General features: G+C 35.6%; 1 protein-coding gene across 4 annotated transcripts in view; it reads right to left on the bottom strand.

Moving 5' to 3' along the window:
* CBS (cystathionine beta-synthase) overlaps window positions 1–20378 on the bottom strand; it is a 47329-nt gene that overhangs the window by 13396 nt on the left and 13555 nt on the right. For all 4 annotated transcript variants that reach the window (XM_031959220.1, XM_031959219.1, XM_012544366.3 and 1 more), the window contains exons 3-14: window positions 17251–17357; window positions 12376–12510; window positions 11250–11329; window positions 10928–11062; window positions 9854–9923; window positions 8879–8970; window positions 7400–7525; window positions 6241–6325; window positions 3798–3903; window positions 2713–2790; window positions 2063–2197; window positions 714–822 (exon numbers count right to left, since the gene is read on the bottom strand). In XM_031959220.1, coding sequence (XP_031815080.1) covers window positions 714–822; window positions 2063–2197; window positions 2713–2790; window positions 3798–3903; window positions 6241–6325; window positions 7400–7525; window positions 8879–8970; window positions 9854–9923; window positions 10928–11062; window positions 11250–11329; window positions 12376–12510; window positions 17251–17357 — 1258 coding nt within the window. The remainder of the gene's footprint in view (window positions 1–713; window positions 823–2062; window positions 2198–2712; window positions 2791–3797; window positions 3904–6240; window positions 6326–7399; window positions 7526–8878; window positions 8971–9853; window positions 9924–10927; window positions 11063–11249; window positions 11330–12375; window positions 12511–17250; window positions 17358–20378) is intronic.

The following is a 20378-nucleotide window of genomic DNA, read 5'->3' as shown; positions in this document are numbered from 1 at the left end:
TCCTGCCATGAGAGCAGGGACTGTTTTATTGATCTCACTATCTTCCACCTCCTAGTACAGTGTCTTACACAAAGTGAACTGTAATTTAATTGAATCTATTAAAAAATTACTTTGAAGAAAGGGCAAATTGAATTCTTGAGTGTCCCTATTGTTTCAATATCCTGTTATTGAAATCACTAGTTTTTAAAGGCTGAGCTCAAGTGCCTTGTTAGGGTAGCATTTTTTTCCTTTCTCCTGTCAAGAACGACTGTTCTTTATGTAGGCTTTGAACAGATGCTTCCATCTTCAATAATTATCTTAGAAGAGTGGCTGGAAAAAATGTGCTCAACAAATTCTTGCTCCCTTCCTTCCCCCCATATATTATTATTTTAGAAAAATGTGAGCATATCTTCACTCCTCATTCTCTTATAGATTAAGAATCCATGGACAGACACATGACTTATTTAATCTTTACATTGTTCTCTGTGCAGAGTACAATGTTCATTGCAGATTCCTTATAAATGTTTTGTTTAAGTTGAATTCCCATTAAAATGTAGATGATATATCTCTCACTATGAAGGGTCACTAGTAAGTGATCAGTTTTCTTTCTAGAAGGTATTCCAAGTCTTTCATAGTACGGCTTGATAAAAAAAAAAATTGGGGGCCCCACATAACTTCAAGTACAGGATTGTGTGTCTGATTGCATGTGTTAGGTGAGTAAACCACATTTTTACCTGACGAAATTGCTTATAGATGACTTTGCTGACTTGGTCTGAAGGCTGAACCTTCCCAGCAAGCAAGGATGAAAGCATATTACCAAGAGTGACCATTCCCAATATCAAACTGCAGGGATATAGAGAACACAGAGATACATATCTAAAATAGAGGCACGTGAATTTTTCTCAAGCAGACAACATTAACAGATTGCTCAAGGGGCTACCATAAAAGTCAGAAATAGCTTTTGTTTGATATCTTTATGTTTCTTGCTTTATTAAAAAAAAAATAGAAAAGAAAAAAAGAACATGGATATCTTATTTCTTTACTGATAAGTTTTGTTCTCAAAACTTCACTTGACAAATAATAGAAAAGACCTAAATCAGTGTCATCATTCACTAAGTGATCAGAACTTTCAGATGATTTTATGAAAGAAGAATGACAAATTGGTGGGTACTTTGCAAAATACATAGGAGTCTATGGTATGTACAAATCTATTTTGTATTAAATTCCAGCGAATAGTAAACAAGAACCAAGGTTCCAATGTGCCACCTTAGCAACACAAATTTATTCCAGGTTACCAAACAAACTGACAGGCTAACAAGCATCAGTACAAATGAGCTTTAAGCTTCAATCAATTAGTTGATAGTAATTTTGCCAATCAATAAGCACTCAGTGAATAATGAATTCAGCTAAGTAATCCAGGAACTCTTTATTTCATCCTTATCAATTTTATATACCCTTTATGTACAATTTGTACAATTTGAATCCAGATTTTCCTTCTTAATTTAAATATGCTTTCTAGGGCAGGATCTTGTCTACTTTGGTATTTAGTAGTAGACTACACTCCTATGTTTCTATATTCTTAAGTCACAAGTTTAGATAAGTATAATTTGCTTATTATTCTTTCATCTTTCCTAGCATATGACATAATGGTTGCCTATAATGGCCACTTAATAGGCAGCTGCTAAATAAATGATGAACTGCTTACAGGTTACTCAATTTTGCCACAATGTTGAATGAACTAACCGAAGGAAGTCCCTAATATACTGAATGGATCCCCTGTGATGAATTTAGGGGCAAACAAACTACAGCTGGACAGAATACCCTGGTATCTGCATTTCTGGAGACAATAACTACAAAAAGAAATCACAGATCCACTGGAATATTAAGGTGTTGGATGATATGGAAAGAGCTCTTTCTTCTCATTCACCAATACTATAAATAATTCAATAAAATTCTATAGAAGTAAAAATGAAAGGCTGTCAAGTTTGTACTCTGAAATAAGAAAACAAGAAATAAGTCATACAAATAAGAAAAAGTGATACAAAATTTATTTTTGGAGAGAGAAAGAATTGTCTAGACTTACCCAGATTCATCAACAACTGGTACCTGATCAAAACCCTTCTCTCGGAGGATTTCAATAGTTCGTTCGCAAGTGACAGTTGGTAAGACTGTCAAAGGTGCAGAGAGACTTAATTCTTGAATCTTGAGGTGCCACCACCTGGGAAAAAATGAAAAAGAAGTGTGTGCGTCTGAGGACTGAAGAGAAAGGGAAAATTATAGCCAAGATGCAGAAACATTTTCATTAAAAGAATTACTTAAAAGAGAAAATGCGATTGATTACTTGGCTGCTTATCATATCTCATTAAGGTATTTTATCTCATTCTTCTTCTTTTTTTTTTTTTTTTTAAATTATAGCTCCTCATTTACAAGATATATGCATGGGCAATTCTTCAGCACTGACAACTGCAAAATCCTTTGCTCCAATTCTTTCCCTCCTGTCCCCCACCCTCTCCCCCAGATGGCAGGTTGACCAATACATGTTAAGTATGTTAAAGCACATGTTAAATACAATATATATCTCATTATTCTTTAAACATTTTTAGTTTCTGGAGAGAGATTCTCTCATCAGATGGCTCTTTGTTCATTTTCCATGCCAGTCAGACGAGGTGGAATACCAAATGTCTCGAGCTGCCAAAATACTGGCATTTGACAATCTGGAAAAGGTTTTCTTACCATGGCTTAGTAATCATCATTTCTTCTTCCTTCATAAATCCCTTCTGAAGCATCCATTTGTTACTCAGAAATTTGGACCTATAAATCAACAGACAACCAATGTTATCAGTTTCTGGAGAGCTTAAAGACCTTCACAGTAACTGTTTTTCTATGTGCTGTGCCTAGTGGAATACTTGGAAGTGACTCAAAGTTTGAAATCCTGAAGTTATAGTTTCAAGAGAGAGTTCATTGGTGAGGATTGGAATGTCCTGAAATCTAGAGAGAATATAGAATTAATAGAATAAGGTTGTGAAAAACAAGACTATTCACCAAGGCGTTCAGAGAAAAGTTCTTTCTCCTCTTCCTGGATGTTCTGTTTCTTTCTCCTCCTGCTCTAGAATACATGCAGTACAACTTAGTCAGCCTAGGGAACCTCAGAATGGATATTTGCTGACCATAAACTAGTCTCAAAAACTGTCAACAAAGCAGCTGGTATTTGTGGGTCCCAGTAGGTGCTGTTGGTTCTCCTGAAGATTTTTTCAAAAAAGATGGTACTGATGGTACTGACAACAATGGTTCTAGATACATCAATTCAAATACTCTCTTAGTTTCTAAGCAGGATTTTAAGTCTGGATTTATATCTTGACCTCTGTGTGATTCAAGGTCTTGGTGCCCATCATGTGTATTATTTCCCACTATGCTTTGACAGTGGCAAAAGCAGCTACCAGTCAGAATATATACAAGTTTTTTCTGGGATGCAGAAGGGAAAAAATACTGTTGTCATCAGCATGCAAAAGAACCGTAATCACAAACGTGGCATTATAAAGGGCATTTACTTTCCCTATGATATTTCTATCTAAGGACATAGATCCCAGAGATCATATGACCATCTCTTATAGAAAGGGCAGACCACTCATAGACAAACTCTAGAACTAATCATAATGCAGAGTCAATACACACGCAGAAAGAGACAGAGATAGCCAGACATGGAGAGGAAAAAAAGGGAGGGAGAGAGAAAAGAAGGGAAGGAGGAAGGGAGAGAGGGAAAGAGGAGGCATTGAAGGAAGAAGGAAAACAAAAAAGGTTGCTTAAGGGAAATTTCTTACATGTAATTCCTCACAGAATCAGGCAAAATGACCACACAACGCTGACCCTCCTTCAGATCCTTGGCAGCCTTTACTGCAATGGACATCGAACTACCAGAGCTACCACCTGTCACAAAGAATCAAATCACTTACTATTATAGTTCACATTCACAATTTGAAGGGAGTCAGGAAAGCAAAGATGGGGCGGAAACCAGGGTGTATCTAATGGGAGGGCATCTCATTGCATAGGGTTGAAACCAAACAAAGCATCAGATGCAGAATGGAGTGGGCTTAAAGTCCAGTCTGTCTTCTAAAGGAAAGCACTGGGAAGAGTTTGGTATCCCAGTCTCCAGCTCTCTAATCAGAGGAGGAAGGAGGTGATGTCAATCAATCAAAGCTAGCACTGGCAGCATGGTGATGAGATTAGCATTAATGAATTCACATGGAAGGGTTAAGAAATTTTATGTTCAGAAATTCTGGGTATTTTACTTCTATTATTTCCTGCATTGTGAGTTAATATTTTTTATCTTTTTCTGTTCTTCAGGGAGACCTATGATACTTAGATAATCTCGACCTGCTATCTTCAAAATCACTTTGTTTTGTTTACATAATGAGCATAAAGCATTATTTAAAAATGTTATTTTTTGCCTTTCTTTTAGATTATTCTTCATTCTATTGTTTCCTCTTTTGTTTCTTAGATGAGACTTGCCATGTCATATTCCAGTTTTTCTATTTTAGTAATTATTTTTGCTGTGCAGGCCACACATTCTTTTCTCATTTTCATTTTTGTTTTGGGCCATTCAGGAATATTGTTATGGCTCCATATTATCCCCACACTTCAGGGAGAACTCTATTTCAAGTGTTGTGTCATTTTCCTTTGTTTTGCAATATTTATTCACAGATGCACAAACTCATAGATCTGGAAACCACATTTCCTTCTTTTGTTAATAATGTTTTCCCTATTTGATTTAAGGTTTTTGAGTTTATTTCTTCCTGAGATAAAGTATTTTAGGCTTCTCCTATAGTGGGAAATTCATGCTTTAACCAGCCTGGTTATCTGCCCAAAGTGACCACTGGATGGTCAGAAATCGCTTTAGCTGGATGCTGTACTCTTTGCCTCAGGCTTGGTGGAGTGCTTCACAGTCACACCCCTACTCCCTCCTACACACTGGGTCCTGCCCTGTGTCCAGAGCTTTGCCACCCTAGTATTCTGAGGTTGTAACCCTAGTTAGCTTTTGCCCCTGAAGTGCTGTTGCCCATCACTAGTTATTGTCCCTGAGCAAACTTTTACCATCTGGAGCCTGGGTCAAACAGTGGTTAAGAATTGAAACAAAACTCAACCCCATTCCTTCCTCCATCTTTCCAAAGCCATGAAGACCTTATCCTTGTGTCTGCTAGTGTAGCCTCAATACTGGTAGAATATTAAGTAGGGAGGGGTTCTGAGTAAACTCAGGGTCAGTGAATGTCAGTTCATGATTTTTGTGTTTTTTAACTCCTTCATGGGTTGGTTTTTTTTTTTTTTTTAACTCCTTTTTGGTTTCCAGCAGTCCTAGACTAGAGAGATAGCTGAAGATGCTTTATCTTTCATGCATAATTTCTGTTTTAGAGAGATTTGAGAGTTATGGGAGTTAGAAAAAATTTTTTAGCCCTTTATCTTGTTGTTCACATGACCCAGAATGATAGTTTTTAAAAATTCTTTACATTATCTCAACAGTACTTCACAATTCATGAAACGAATATGAATGGGTATTATTTGGAATACTGAGGGTGAGAAACATTAAGTAACTTGCCCATGGCAAAATAGCTAGTGTCAGAGGTGGGATATAAAGCCATTTCTTCCTAAGTCTTAGTCCAGCTACTATTTTAGAGTGAAAAAAAATTTAGAGTGAAAATTTCTTCTTAACTTTAGAAATCTACTATAACCCTCAATTTACCATTGAAGGAAATAAAGTTAAATCTTGCCCAATGATCCTAGATTTGACTTGGTCTAGTTCATCTGCCTTCTCATTCTATAATCTTTCTAGAACACCATACTGCTTTAATCTTATCCAATATGTGAAGCAAACTCAAATAGCAGTATTAAGATTTATGATTAAAGTTGAGAAAATTACATGTGACCTAAGTGGCAATACCTTTATGGGCTATAAGAAGGACATGTCCTTGGGTGTCACTCCATGAAAATAGACTCTTTGCTCTGTAAAATGTGATGAAGCTATTCCTACTTTATAGGACACAAAGTTAAGAGTTTTATCCGTTAAAGAATGCCTATGTTTCAAAACACAAAGCAGGAATAAAAGCAATTTTTATAACAAATTTTGGAAATGTTTCCTTATTTAAAAAAAAAAAAAAAAAAAAGTGGTATTCTTTCCCCAGGATTCTGTCCCCTTCCCTTATTTCTTTTCTGTTCTGTGTACAACACATCACTCAGAGTAGGTAGGGCTCAGTAATCTATTTACTCACTTACCACAAAGTAATCCTTCTTGTGCAATTAACATTCGAGCAAAAGCAAAGGAGTCCTCATCATTGCTCTTGTACCACTTATCCACCACCTACAACAGGTAAAAAAAGAAATGAGGTTCTAGAATATAGTTTTGCAGACAGTAACAGTAATGTCACATATAAAATTTCATAGAACATTTCTTCACTTAGATACCTTTTCTCACAGAAAGATGTGGCTAGATGGCTTAAAGGATAGAATTCCAGTTGGATAGTTAGTTGCCATTTAGCCATTAACTTGCTTTGATTGGACCAATTCCTCCTTTGTTTTCTGGTTCAGGTTCAAAAACAACTCTATTAGTTCTTTCATCACAAGAAGATTGTCAGGTATAACTCTAGCTCTGTAAGTCCAAAATGTTTTTTACTAACTACCCCAAAACCATCATTTATACTGCTTGGACCAGGTTATATTATTATTTTCTCCAAAGGTTCACTCACCAGAGATATCCTGAATAAAGTTACCTGTAAACCTCAACTTTTTCTAACAATTGGACCTACCCATACCAGTTTGTTCTTATTTTTTGCCAAAGTTCAGTTCCTGCCATTTGCAAAGCACTTATTCTCTATTCTCCAAACCTACCCAATTCCTTCTTTTTTCTTATCATACCATAACTGTCCTTTATGAGGAAACAATGTCCAGACTACAAAGAAGATCTCCTGGATCCCAATTCAATCTGATCAGCTTCCAGTTCTTACTTATGCTTTAGGCCCAGAGCTGGACTTGGTTTTAAACACTACACTAGTATCCAGGGAAACCGTTCTAGAAGATTAAACTCTTCTTATTCTAGGAAATGATGGGAGAAGGGAAGCACTAACATCTATCCTCCAAACTCAAACCATCACGCCACTTTAAGACTCCACCACATTTCTATAGCCTTTATGAATATCGATGGAGAGGACACAAAAAGATACAGAAAGTATGGAAATGAGAGTATAATGACAGAAAAAGGCCCATGAGTGGCTTGTACTGTCTCTTAAGACTCCTATTGTTTCCTTATCATCTGCATACATGTTTGACTTCCTGCTCTTTCACAACAGTTATTGCTGAAAACTTTGTAAAGAGACTTCTGAGAATCTACCTAACCTCACCAAATGGATCTCATCCTCAAATCTCCAATTCAGCTTACCTTCCTGTCTAGTACTGTAGGGATGAAATCATACCCAATGCCCTCTACTTCATAAGCTGTTTTGTCGCTCTGGTTCAGTTCTTCTGGCTCAGCAAGGATAGATCCTTCTGGATCAACACCAATGATCTAAAGAGATTTTTCAAAATAAGCTTCAAGATTGATGTGTTTTTAAATTCCCATATGAATATACAAAATAATTATCAGAAGCACTATCAAAAGTTTTAACAAATGCTTACTTAAGCATGATATCAAGTTACTTCACAGAAATGAGATTTGCCTTTGAGTAGTTTATGATCTAAGATTCACAATATTCACACAAAATGTACTTAGGAAGGCTAAGCATTTACATTAACTGCAGACATACTACCGGGTTCTATTTTAGCATTCTCCAATCAAAACAAATCTCCCAAAAGCACTGTATGTAAAAAAAAAAAATTAGAAATTAAATCCACATCTGGAGTTTGACAATGAATTACAGTGAGTTGAATCTTACATTCACCTAAATTAGTATTTAATCTATAAACCTTAAATATTTCCAGTAAATTTTCTTGTATGATACTCTGAAATATCATCACACACTGTTTCTTCACATTTTTCAGGTATCCTTATTACTCTTCTGTTGACTTACGTAGTTTCTGAAAGGTGTTTTGTTGTATTGGCCACTGCATGTGCCATTCCATCCTGAAGCAAGATGATGCTATTTCTCAATAAAATAATTGTTCAATTTCTATTTTTCCATGGATATTCAAAGTTGTTGAGTTTCATGATTACCTTATCCTATTTTCTTTGCTAATTTAATTTCTTAATCTACTTAGAATTTATCAGCCACATGGATGTATTTTTCTGTAGTCTCAGCTTTGTTTCAGCCTCACTGATATTATTTTATACTTAAGGGGGGTATTCAGGATCAGATTTCTCTCACATTCTATCATTTTCAAGGAAGTCTCTCCATCCATCAGAGCTGGATAACTAGCAACTCTGATTATCAGGAAAAGTACCACAAATCTGGGGTGAGATATATATGAAAAGCATTCTTCATTGAACTTCTTAAGAAAAAATTCAACTCAGTTGAATGAGCAGGCAGACAGGCTGTGTATGTAAATGAATCTTACTTGGGACCTAGTGGAGATGAGATAGGGACACATTATCTAGTGGTTTATTATTTTAACTATTCTTGCTAATAAAGTGCTAAACTTAATTTTTTTTAACTTGCTGAAGGAGTTATAATCTAAATTTGGATGTCCCAAGACAAAACTCTATTGATTCACTCTTTAAAGTTTTCCCTCATAACTCTATATACCCTTCAATCTGGCAAATAAAATCTAAAACCCTTGGGAAGAGACTGACAATTAATTGGACTCATGACACCTCACATATACAATTCAGAAATATATAGTAGAAAGGAGTTTCCATATAAGGCTTACATTAAGGATGTTCAGGAATAGATATTGAAAAGATTTAGATTCCCACAGTACTTACTTTGCATTCTGGGCATTTCTCCTTCAGCTTTCGGGCAAGACCTGTAATTGTGCCCCCAGTGCCAGCAGAAGCTACCAACATATCCAATTTCCCTGTTGTTGTGGGAAAAGTTAGAATGGCACAGTAACAACACCTTTAGACTATATTCCCGTTAAAATTTTATTTAATTGGAGTATAACTCACTCAAAAGATATATTTTAAAAAATAGGAAACTAAAAAAAGGAGTTCTTTTAATCCTGAAAAAGGAAATTCTTATGAATGGCCAGAAAAGATATATTTTTAAAAATAGGAAACTAAAAAAAGGAGTTCTTTTAATCCTGAAAAAGGAAATTCTTATGAATGGCCAGAAAAAAATAGATTTTCTTTCAATTATTAAAAAAAAAGGATAATGTTTTCTACCAGATTTCATTTTTCCTTACTTCACTAGTTTTATAAGAACTCGCTCTCTTGGAGACAGGTCTGAGCATGAGTCAAGAAAAGGTAGGTGGGTACCTGGAGCAAAATTCGGGGTTTTGGGCCAAAGCAAAGTAAACCAAAACAAGAACATCCAATAATGAGGTAACTAACTTAATATTGCTTGGCTCTGAGGCAAAAACCAGGTTTTAAGTGCTTTTTGATGTCAGTGCCAGTGCTGGAGTGATAGGAGAGCTCATTACTCTCTTGGCAAACTATAGTCTACTCAGATGCATTGGATACATTCCTTCTCCCTAAGGGAGATTTTATCAAGTAAATCAAACAAACAAAAATATTCCCACCATCACATATTTTGCTTGGCTTCTATAAAGATACCCAAAGAAGCATCATAAATTTAAAGAATTTGGCCTAACCTGTTATGAGGTAAGTAGAAAATATTATTAATTGTGGTTTACAAATGAGCAAACCAAAATATGGGAAGAATAAATTATTTGTTTATTATCCCTGGTTCCCAGCAATCAGTAGCAATCAAGCATAACTACAAGGACTGGATGTACATACCATCACATTGCTGTAAGATCTCCTCTGCTGTACCATCATAGTGAGCAAGAGGATTACAGGCATTTCGATACTGTGTAGGAACACAAAGGAAAGAAGCAACAAATTTATAAGACAACTGGAAGGAAAATAACATTCTCCCTACAAAGTGCTCTGGCAAAGTGCTCATTGCCTAGAAGAATGAGAAAGTTGATTTTTTTTTACTTCATCTAATCCAATACTTTCAGCTTACAATGATTTTCATCAGGTCTTGAGAAATGAAATGATATGCCTAGAAGTCACCCAGAAAGTTAGAAATATAGTTAGGATTATAAATATCTCTAGAAAGTTTTCATCCTCATACCCTTGAACTACTTAAATTCCCCATATATTTGTATGTAATAGTTCATATTTCTAAAGTATACATAGCTCCAGACAAAACTCTTTGGGATAGGTAGTACAGATATTACTTTTCCCATTTCACAGATGAAGATGGAGGCCCAAAGAAATTGTGACTTGTACAGCCACACAATTAATAAATGTCCAGACCTGGATCTTTCTATTATAATATAGCTGCCCTACAATTAGGTCAAGCATTTCCTAAAAATTTGTTTCCTTAGACTTGACCTCAAAGTTAAAAACAAATGATACAGAATGACAATGTGAAGCGCTTATATAAGAAGAATATCCCATGTCCTTTACACAATATTTACTTCAGTCTAAACAAATAGCAACAAAGTATAAAGATGCTGATAGATTAACATATACTTGACTTACTGAAAGCAGAGCACAACACTATACCAATCCCCCCAAATCCAATAGGGCTAGAAAAAAATATGAGAACCAGATAGAAATCAATCACCAATTATTTATTGTGAGTCTACTATAGACTTAATACTGTGCTTACCAATATGGAAGACAAACTCCTAAGGAAAAGTCTAAGGAAACTAATAGATATTCATGCTTTTCTTTTATGCCTTATATCAAGAACCCTACAGGGAAAAACCTTCCTTACTCTAAGAATTAATATAATCTCAAAATCAAACATATAAACAAAGGCCCACTTGCACAGCCTTCAAGTGTATAGCCAGAACTTACTTGATCCAAAATGTGAGAATTGGGAATCTCATTTTTCAGTCGCCATGCCACTCCTACATGAGATTCAGGGGAGTCAAACCTGGCACTGGTTGGAGTTCTCACAATTTCAGCTCCCAGTGCTCTCAGGACATCTACCTAAATTGAAGAGTACAATGGCATTCAGAGTAGTCTAGAGTGAGAAGACTATAGGATATACCTATATTCTATAAAAAAAAAAAAAAAAAAGTGTTGGGAGTGTTTGAATGAGTACTATTTAAAATTAGGAAATGTATCTTTAATTAAGATTTGTTCACTATTGCCATAGTGATTTGAGGAAGCCTACCTTTTCCATACTCATTTTCTCTGGCATCACAATAATGCAACGATACCCTTTCACTGCTGCAGCCAGGGCCAGCCCAATTCCTGTAAGATAAACATGCAACCAAAAAAGGAGTTTAAAGAAGGTCATCCTTTAGGAATGACCCATCACTGGAAAGGACCTTTAAGACTCATCACTGGAAGGGACTTATAAGACACTGAGAAGAATATATTACGTTTGGGGAATTTAAAGTCCTAAGGACAAATCCAAAAAGTACATAGTGGAAATATTACAATGACGGAGATCTTTTGGAATTTCAAAAAATATATATATAATTTGATCCTCTACTCCCATTCCAATAAGAGGCTGAGCTTTAGATTAAAAACATTAATGCATTGACCAGAGTAGAAAACCAATTGAATAGAGAACATGGAAGGCCCAAGTCCAATTTGATAAACATTTGTTACATACTTAATATCATAATCACTGTACGAGGTATAGAAATAAAAGGTGTAACCTGGTTCTCAAAGAGCCAAGATTTAGGTGGAACGAACTAGGAAGTAAGACCAAAGAAATACATACTTAAGCACATGATAATGTGATACAGGTGATATGAATATCAGCTAAGGAAATACCAAGTAAGAGAAAGTTCCTAATAGAGTTGATCTTTCAAGGAAAATATTCTTAAGAAATCTTGAGCTGAATCTTGAATGAAATAGAAGACTTGAATTATCAATGAAAAGGGGGAAAAGGACATAAATCTTACTGTCTATATTTTCCCACTGACCTGGGAACTAAATTTCCACTAAACGCAAAGAAGAATTCTTTTTTTAAATCACAATTTTTCATTTTTGTAGAAGAAATCAAGCAATGTAGAAACACAATAGAACTTTGAGCAAGATCAAAACCAATCATGACTTCATAAAACTAATTGTGAAGCTTGCTTTCACTTAGCAAGTAGGTAAAGAATGAAGCATACATTGTAAAAAATTGCCAATGTGTGTATTTGTGTTTAATTGAACTTTTTGTTGTTGTTTCAAGGGAAGATTCTACTGAAGGTTATGGGCAGAAAGACTAGGAAAGAGAAAGGCTTTAGAGAAAGGCTTCTAGAAAGAGAAATAAGAAAGGCTCTAGTGCTGATAAAACATACCGGTATTCCCAGAAGTTGGCTCGATGATTGTATGTCCAGGTTTCAAAATGCCTGCTCTTTCTGCATCTTCTACCATTCTCAGGCTGATTCGATCCTTCACACTCCCTCCAGCATTGAAAAATTCACACTTTGCCACTAGGGAAGGGAGTAGAGGAGCACAATGAGAAGGTTCCAATTTGCATTAGGTCAGTCTATTTCCTTCAGAATTTCCTTTAGGATTCTGCCAAATTCAATTCTGAATGCCTACAACAACAGGGCCCAAACTATTTTGGGAAGATTGTTGCTAAGCATCCACTTTCAGGAAGATTTTACACATTCAAATTTTCTTTAGTTACATCTGATTACATTTTCTATCATTTAAATATTTTTGTGGTGCTTAATGGGAACATAAAAGATTTAACTGCTTCATTACACCCAATACAATCATCCATCTATCATAGAAGAGATCCCTATTATACTAATAAGGGTACTGGATCCCAAAGATTAAGGGGGTAATCAACAGTGTAAATGCTAGAGAGATCAAGAATAAGGGCTGAGGAAAAAAGGTCCTTATGGCTATCTTCTCTCCCTAGACACTTTATCCTCCCTTGATTTTTATGACCCTACTCTTTTTTGTCTCTCCTCCTATTTGTTTGACTTCTCTAAGTCTCCAGTATATTGTGTCTCACTGTCCATATCCTATCCTATATATTTATTAATATATTTCAGGCCTCTCTTCTTTTTTTGCCTCTTCTTTCTCTATTTCCTTCCTTTTTCTAGGCAGATGACTCCAACTTTTTATTAATCCTACTCCTTCTAAAATTCAGATCTGCATCATCAATTTCTACTACAATCTCCAAGTGGATGCTTCATAAGCATTAAATTGTTGCTCAAAATTTCTATTGAGAACATCACAATCCTTCCAGTAACTCAGCTTCAAATTACAAATCATTCACAACAGTTCTTTCCTCACCCAATCATTTTTGGGGGTTATGTCAATTCTATTCCTACAATATTTCTCCCATCTGTCCCCTTCTCTCAAAAAAGCTACCATTATAGTTTATTGCTTAGTGTGAAGATCGGGTATTTTAAAATCAGCAGGAGTCCGGAGTTCAGGTTAGGGGAAAATCGTCAGTCTTTATTCTCAGTGAAGAAGGATCGGAGGTGGAAGAGAATCGGCGATAGCAATGTGTGCAGCTGAGTCAAGAAGCTAGCTAGACCAACAGCCACATGACCAGCAGCTAGGAGAAATGGAATCCAGGCCCAATCTCTCCCAGCTTCTCTTCCTGTTCCTCTCTCTGCCTCCACCCACCAAAATCGTCATTTCCTGTACAACACATCAGGACTTGCACAGAGAGTGGGCAGGGACCATTCTTTATCCAATCATGTATATTAATAGAGTATAGCCCAATTATTACTATTTAGCCTCATGTACTTGGGACCTAAGTGCATCAACTCAAACTTCAGCCCATTACAGCTTAGGCTATTGCAATAGCTTCCTAAAGTTGTCTTCCTGCTTCTAATCTTTTCCCTTTATAATTCATCCCTCACATAACTACCAATTTGATATTTCTAAAGCAGAGATCTGACCATATCATTCCTCTGCTCAAGAGGAAGAAGAAAGGTTCTGCTCAAGAACATTTTCACAAACTTCTTTGACATTTAAAGATCTTTATCAAATTGCACATATTTAATATATATCAGATTACTTGCTATCTTGGGGAAAGGTAAGGAAGGGAAGGAGAAAAATTTGGAATACAAAGTTTTACAAAAATGAATGTTGAAAACGATACATATATTTGGAAAAATAAAATACTATCAAAAATGAATGAATAAATAAATAAAGATCATTATAACGTGGTTCTATAAACTTTTCCAGGCTTATTGAATATTTCACAATATGATAGCTTGTGCAGATGGAGGGGCTTGCCTTAGTAAGGAGTACTTCTTTATATGAAGTAAAAGAGGAGATAATGGTTGAAGCTATCTGAGGAATGAGAGATGAAGAAGGAAAAGAGGGGAACTCATAGCAAATGACCTCAATTTTTTCTGTGAAAGATGAGGTAAGATTCTCAGCTGAGAGAGGAGGGGAAGCCATAGGAGATTTGAGGGAAAATGAAAAGATTTGAAGAGTTACTGTGATGAGTGGGATAATGAGTTGATAAGGGGACTAAACTACTTGAGGTCAGCTACAATGCATACCTTCACGTTCTCTTCTCTCATACTTTTTTCTAACCCCTAAATAATTTGACTTCTGATCTCATCATCTCACCAAAAACTGCTCTCTCAAAAGTTAGCAGTGATCTTCAGTTCCCAAATCTAATTCTCAATCCAAATTCCAATTTTCATTCTTCTTGACCTTTCTAACAGCCTATATCACTATTTATCACCTCTCCCCCTTAATATTCCATTCTCTCAAGATTTTCAAGATATCGTGCTCTTGGTTTTTCTCTCACCTATCTGACCACTCCTTCCCAGTCTCTTTTGCTGTAGCCTCATCCAGGTCATGCCCTCTAACCAGAGTTCTGGGCCCTTTTGTCTCCTCTGTCTATATTACTTCACTTGGTGATCTCCTCAGTTCCCATGGATTTAATTACCATCTCTATGTTAGTGATTCTCAAATCTAACTTTCCTGTCCTACCTTCTGGCCTGAACTTGAGTTTTATATTTGTAACTATCTTTCAGACATCTCAAACTGGACATCTAGAAGAATCTTAAACTCAACATATCCAAAACGGAATTCATTATCTTTCCTCCTAAACACTTTCTAGACTTCATATTCTCCTACTCCCAGTCCTTCAGGCTTACTTACAATCTAGAGGTCATCCTCAGCTTTTCACTTTTTCTCATTCCTCCCCCATATCCAAGCTCTTGCCAAAGTCTGTTAACTTCACTTTTGAAACGTCTCTGAAATATGTCCCCTTCTCTCCTCTGAAACTGCCAGTATTCTTGGGACAGACCTTCATTATCTCATGCCTGAACTACTGCTAAGGTCTGCCAGTGGATCTGTCTGCCTCAAGTCTCTCCCCATTGCAATCCTTCCTCCATTCAACCATTTTCCTAAAGCATAGCCCTGCTTATAGCCTCACCCTTACTAAATAAACTTCCAGGTGATTTTAGCATTCAAAACCCTTCATAACTTAGTCCCCTAACCTGAACTTCTTACCTTACTCCTGCCACATGCCTTTCAATGCAGTAATACTGTCCTCCTTGTAGTTTCTCAAGCTACAAATATCCTCTGGATATTTTCTCTGATTGTTCTCCCTAACAGGAATGTCCTAAAACCTCAACTCTGTCTATATTGGCTTCCCTAGCTTCTTTTAAGACCCAACTAAAATTTCACTTACTAGGACGCTTTTCCCAACCCCTCTTAATTCTATTGCCTTCTCTCCATTAATTATTTTCTGTTTAATGTGTATGTGAGATTGTTTGTACATATTTATTTGTATGTCATTTCTCCCATTAGATTATGAGCTTCTAGAGTATAGAAACTATCTTTTGCCTCTTAGAACAGTGCATAGCATATAACAGGTGTTTAATAAATATTTATTGATTGATTCAGCTACTTCATGGACCAGCCAAATCTGATTTCTTGTTGTTCTGTGGGTGTGGAATTTTATCACCATCTCTAAATTTTTATCCCATCTTTCTGACTTCACAGAACTCCAAGTTTTCTTCAAATTTCATATTAAGTGGCACTACCTGAAAGAAGCCCATTTTGATATGATTTAGGGGCTAATGGCCTCCCTCTAGAAAGTGGTTTGAATTTTTTTTTTTGTTTTCTTTAAACAAATTATTTGTCCCCAAGAGAACTTATGTTCCTTTAAAGTCAAAGAATATTTCATTTTTCTGCTTATACTTCTTCACATAACAAAGTGCCTGACACATAGTAGGCACTTAATAAATCCTGATTGAAGCAGGGCACTTTGAATGTTCTATGTTTTGGCTCTTTTCAACAGCAAAGTGATTCAGGCCAGTTCCAATAGTCTTGTGATGGAGAGAACCTTCTGCACTCAGAGAGAGGACTGTGGGGACTGAATGTGGTTCACAACATAGTATTTTCACTTTTTTGTTGCTTGCTTGCATTTTGTTTTTTTCTCAATTTTTTTCTTTTTGATCTGATTTTTCTTGTGTAGCATGATAATTGTAGAAATACGTACAGAGAAATTACACATATTTAACATATATTGGATTGCTTGCCATCTAGGGGAGAGGGTGGGGGGACGAGGGGGAGAAAAAAAATTTAGAACATAGGATTTTGAAAGAGTGAATTTTTGCATTGCAAAACATATGCATATGTTTTGAAAATAAAAAGCTTTATTTTAAAAAAGAATGCACTATTCTTCCTACATGAGTTCATAAGGTATTCCTCATGGTAGTGAAACTTGACATAAAGAAATTTACTGTATGGAATTGACCAGTATGGAATTGTGTCTATGCAATATCCCTTAATAAACTATGCAGAATTCTTGTCTAGGGAAATGTGTATTAAGTTCAAAATCAAATAAAAATTTGTTTACAGCAGGAAGCATTGGTTGTAACTTATTAAAATTATTACAAAGGCATTGGTTGTGTGCAATATTCTTGTGTGCAATACTACCAAAATTGTTATGTTATTTTGCTCAGTTATTACCAATTCTTTGTGACTTTATTTGGGGTTTTCTTGGGAAAGATAGTAGAATGATTTACTATTTCCTTCTCCAGATCATAAGGAAATTGAAACAAACAGGGCTAAGTGATATGCACAGGATCACACAGCCAGAAAGTGTCTGAGGCTAAATTTGAATAGAACAATATGTCTTCCTGATTCCAATACTCTATTTAATCTATCTATCCCCCCACATTGCTTTAGGACATAAGAAGTTTTCAATACCTCTAAAAAGTTAAAATACTCACAAAGTTCACATTTCAGTCCAAAGTTCTTCCCAATCTTATTGATTCTGACCATAGGTGTATCTCCAATTTTCTTCAAAATATTAGGAATGACTTTGGTTGTCTTTGACCTAAAGGGAACAAATTGTATATATAATCAGAAAAAAAGAATCCACAGGATTTAGCAGCAACAAATGAAAACATATTTTTATTGTCCTATGATGACAATAAATTATCAAATGGATCAAGATATATTTATAGCCATTGCCAATTTTTAAAAGTGCAAATCAAAACAACTTTAAGAAATGTCTATAAAAATCACAACATTTCAGAGTTGGAAGAGAACTCAGATGCCTTCTATTCCAGCTCAGATTGGAATAAAATCCCCTCTACAGATAGGAAAAAAAGTTTATACTTTGATCCAATAATGTCACTCTTAGAGAGAAGAAAGAAGAATCTGGACCTTCATATGTATAGAGAACTTCCTGTGTGAAAGTGAATTCTTTTTTTTTTTTTTAATGTTCTTTTTTTTTTTTTTATTAAATAACTTTTTATTGACAGAACCCATGCCAGGGTAATTTTTTACAACATTATCCCTTGCACTCACTTCTGTTCCGATTTTTCCCCTCCCTCCTCCACCCTCTCCCCAAGATGGCAAGCAGTCCTATACATGTTAAATAGATTACAGTAGATCTTGGATACAATATATGTGTGCAGAACCGAACAGTTTTCTTGTTGCTCAGGGAGAATTGGATTTAGAAGGCATAAATAACCTGGGAAGAAGAACAAAAATGCAAGCAGTTTACATTCATTTCCTAGTGTTCTTTCTTTGGGTGTAGCTGCTTCTGTCCATCCTTGATCAATTGAAACTAAGTTAGATCTTGTCTTTGTTGAAGAAATCCACTTCCTTCAGAATACATCCTCATACAGTATAGTTGTTGACGTATATAATGATTTCCTGGTTCTGCTCATTTCGCTTAGCATCAGTTCATGTAAGTCTCTCCAAGCCTCTCTGTATTTGTCCTGCTGATCATTTCTTACATAACAATAATATTCCATTACTGTTCTGTAAGAAATGACCAACAGGATAATTTCAGAAAGGCCTGGAGAGACTTACACAAACTGATGCTGAGTGAAATGAGCAGGACCAGGAGATCATTATATACTTACAACAATACTATATGATGACCAGTTCTGATGGATCAGGCCATCCTCAGCAACGAGATCAACCAAATCATTTCTAATGGAGCAGTAATGAACTGAACTAGCTATGCCCAGAAAAAGAACTCTGGGAGATGACTAAAAACCATTACATTGAATTCCCAATCCCTATATTTATGCACACCTGCATTTTTGATTTCCTTCACAAGCTAATTGTACAATATTTCAGAGTCTGATTCTTTTTCTACAGCAAAATAACGTTTTGGTCAGGTATACTTATTGTGTATCTAATTTATATTTTAATATATTTAACATCTACTGGTCATCCTGCCATCTAGGGGAGGGGGTGGGGGGGTAAGAGGTGAAAAATTGGAACAATTTTTGTTTGTTTTTTAGTTTCTTTTCCTCACTTACTAATCAAGTGCCAAACAAGAGGTTTGGCAATTGTTAATGCTGTAAAGTTACCCATGTATATATCCTGTAAATAAAAGGCTATTAAATAAAAATAAATAAATAAATAAATAAACAATAATATTCCACAACATTCATATACCACAATTTACTCAACCATTCTCCAATTGATGGGCATCCATTCATTTTCCAGCTTCTGGCCACTACCAACAGGGCTGCCACAAACATTTTGGCACATACAGGTCCCTTTCCCTTTTTTAGTATCTCTTTGGGGTATAAGCCCAGTAGAGACATTGCTGGATCAAAGGGTATGCACAGTTTGATAACTTTTTGGGCATAGTTCCAAATTGCTCTCCAGAATGGCTGGATGTATTCACAATTCCACCAACAATGTATCAGTGCCCCTGTTTTCCCACATCCCCTCCAACATTCCGTGTTATCATTCCCTGTCATTCTGGCCAATCTGACAGGTGTGTAGTGGTATCTCAGAGTTGTCTTAATTTGCATTTCTCTGATCAATAGTGATTTGGAAAACTCTTTCATATGAGTAGTAATAGTTTTAATTTCATCATCTGAAAATTGTCTGTTCATATCCTTTGACCATTTATCAATTGGAGAATGGCTTGATTTCTTATAAATTAGAGTCAATTCTCTATATATTTTGGAAATGAGTCCTTTATCAGAACCTTTGACTGTAAAAATGTTTTCCTAGTTTATTGTTTCCCTTCTAATCTTGCCTGCATTAGTTTTGTTTGTACAAAAACTTTTCAATTTGATATAATCAAAATTTTCAATTTTGTAGTAAATAGTGATCTCTAGTTCTTCTTTGGTCATAAATTCCTTCCTCTTCCACAGTCTGAGAGGTAAACTATCCTATGCTCTTCCAATTTATTTATGATCTCATTCTTTATGCCTAGATCATGAACCCATTATGACCTTATCTTGGTGTACAGTGTTAAGTGTGGGTCAATGCCTAGTGAAAATGAATTCTACCAATGCAGGTTCGCAGCTCACCTATCATTTACAAATAAATGAATTAAAAAACAATTTCCTCTTTTCCTCTTCACTACCCATCAATCTGGGAAAAATCCTAACTTCCCAATCTCCTTCACTTTACAATGCAAATTTGTACCCTTAATTTCAATAACAAAAAAGTCCATCTACTCTCTATATACCTAATTATTTATATAGTGTCTCTCCCATTAAAATGCTCTTTGAGAGCAAAGACTCTTTTTGCTTTTATTTGTATCTTGTTATATAGAATCACAGTGGATATTACATAGTAAAACTTACTAAATTCTTGTTGATTGGCTGAAATACTTTAATAAGATCATAACTTCCCGTTACTTTATCTCTTCCTATGCTTTAAACCTTCTAATCCTATTCTTGGCCTTCCTTGGAACCTTCAATCCTTTCAACTCTCAATACTCTCCCAAACAATTGTCTATAACTCAAGTTTGGGGACCTCTGCAAAATTTGATATTATGGACTATCACCATCTTCTGTGTTCTTCTCTTGCCCCTTGTGAGCCTATTGATTCACACACTACATTGTATACCTTAAATGTAGATGTACGCTAG

This window comes from Sarcophilus harrisii, chromosome 3, assembly GCF_902635505.1.
Source record: "Sarcophilus harrisii chromosome 3, mSarHar1.11, whole genome shotgun sequence".
Classification (NCBI taxonomy): Eukaryota; Metazoa; Chordata; class Mammalia; order Dasyuromorphia; family Dasyuridae; genus Sarcophilus; species Sarcophilus harrisii.
This window is presented reverse-complemented; position numbering and strand designations above follow the sequence as displayed.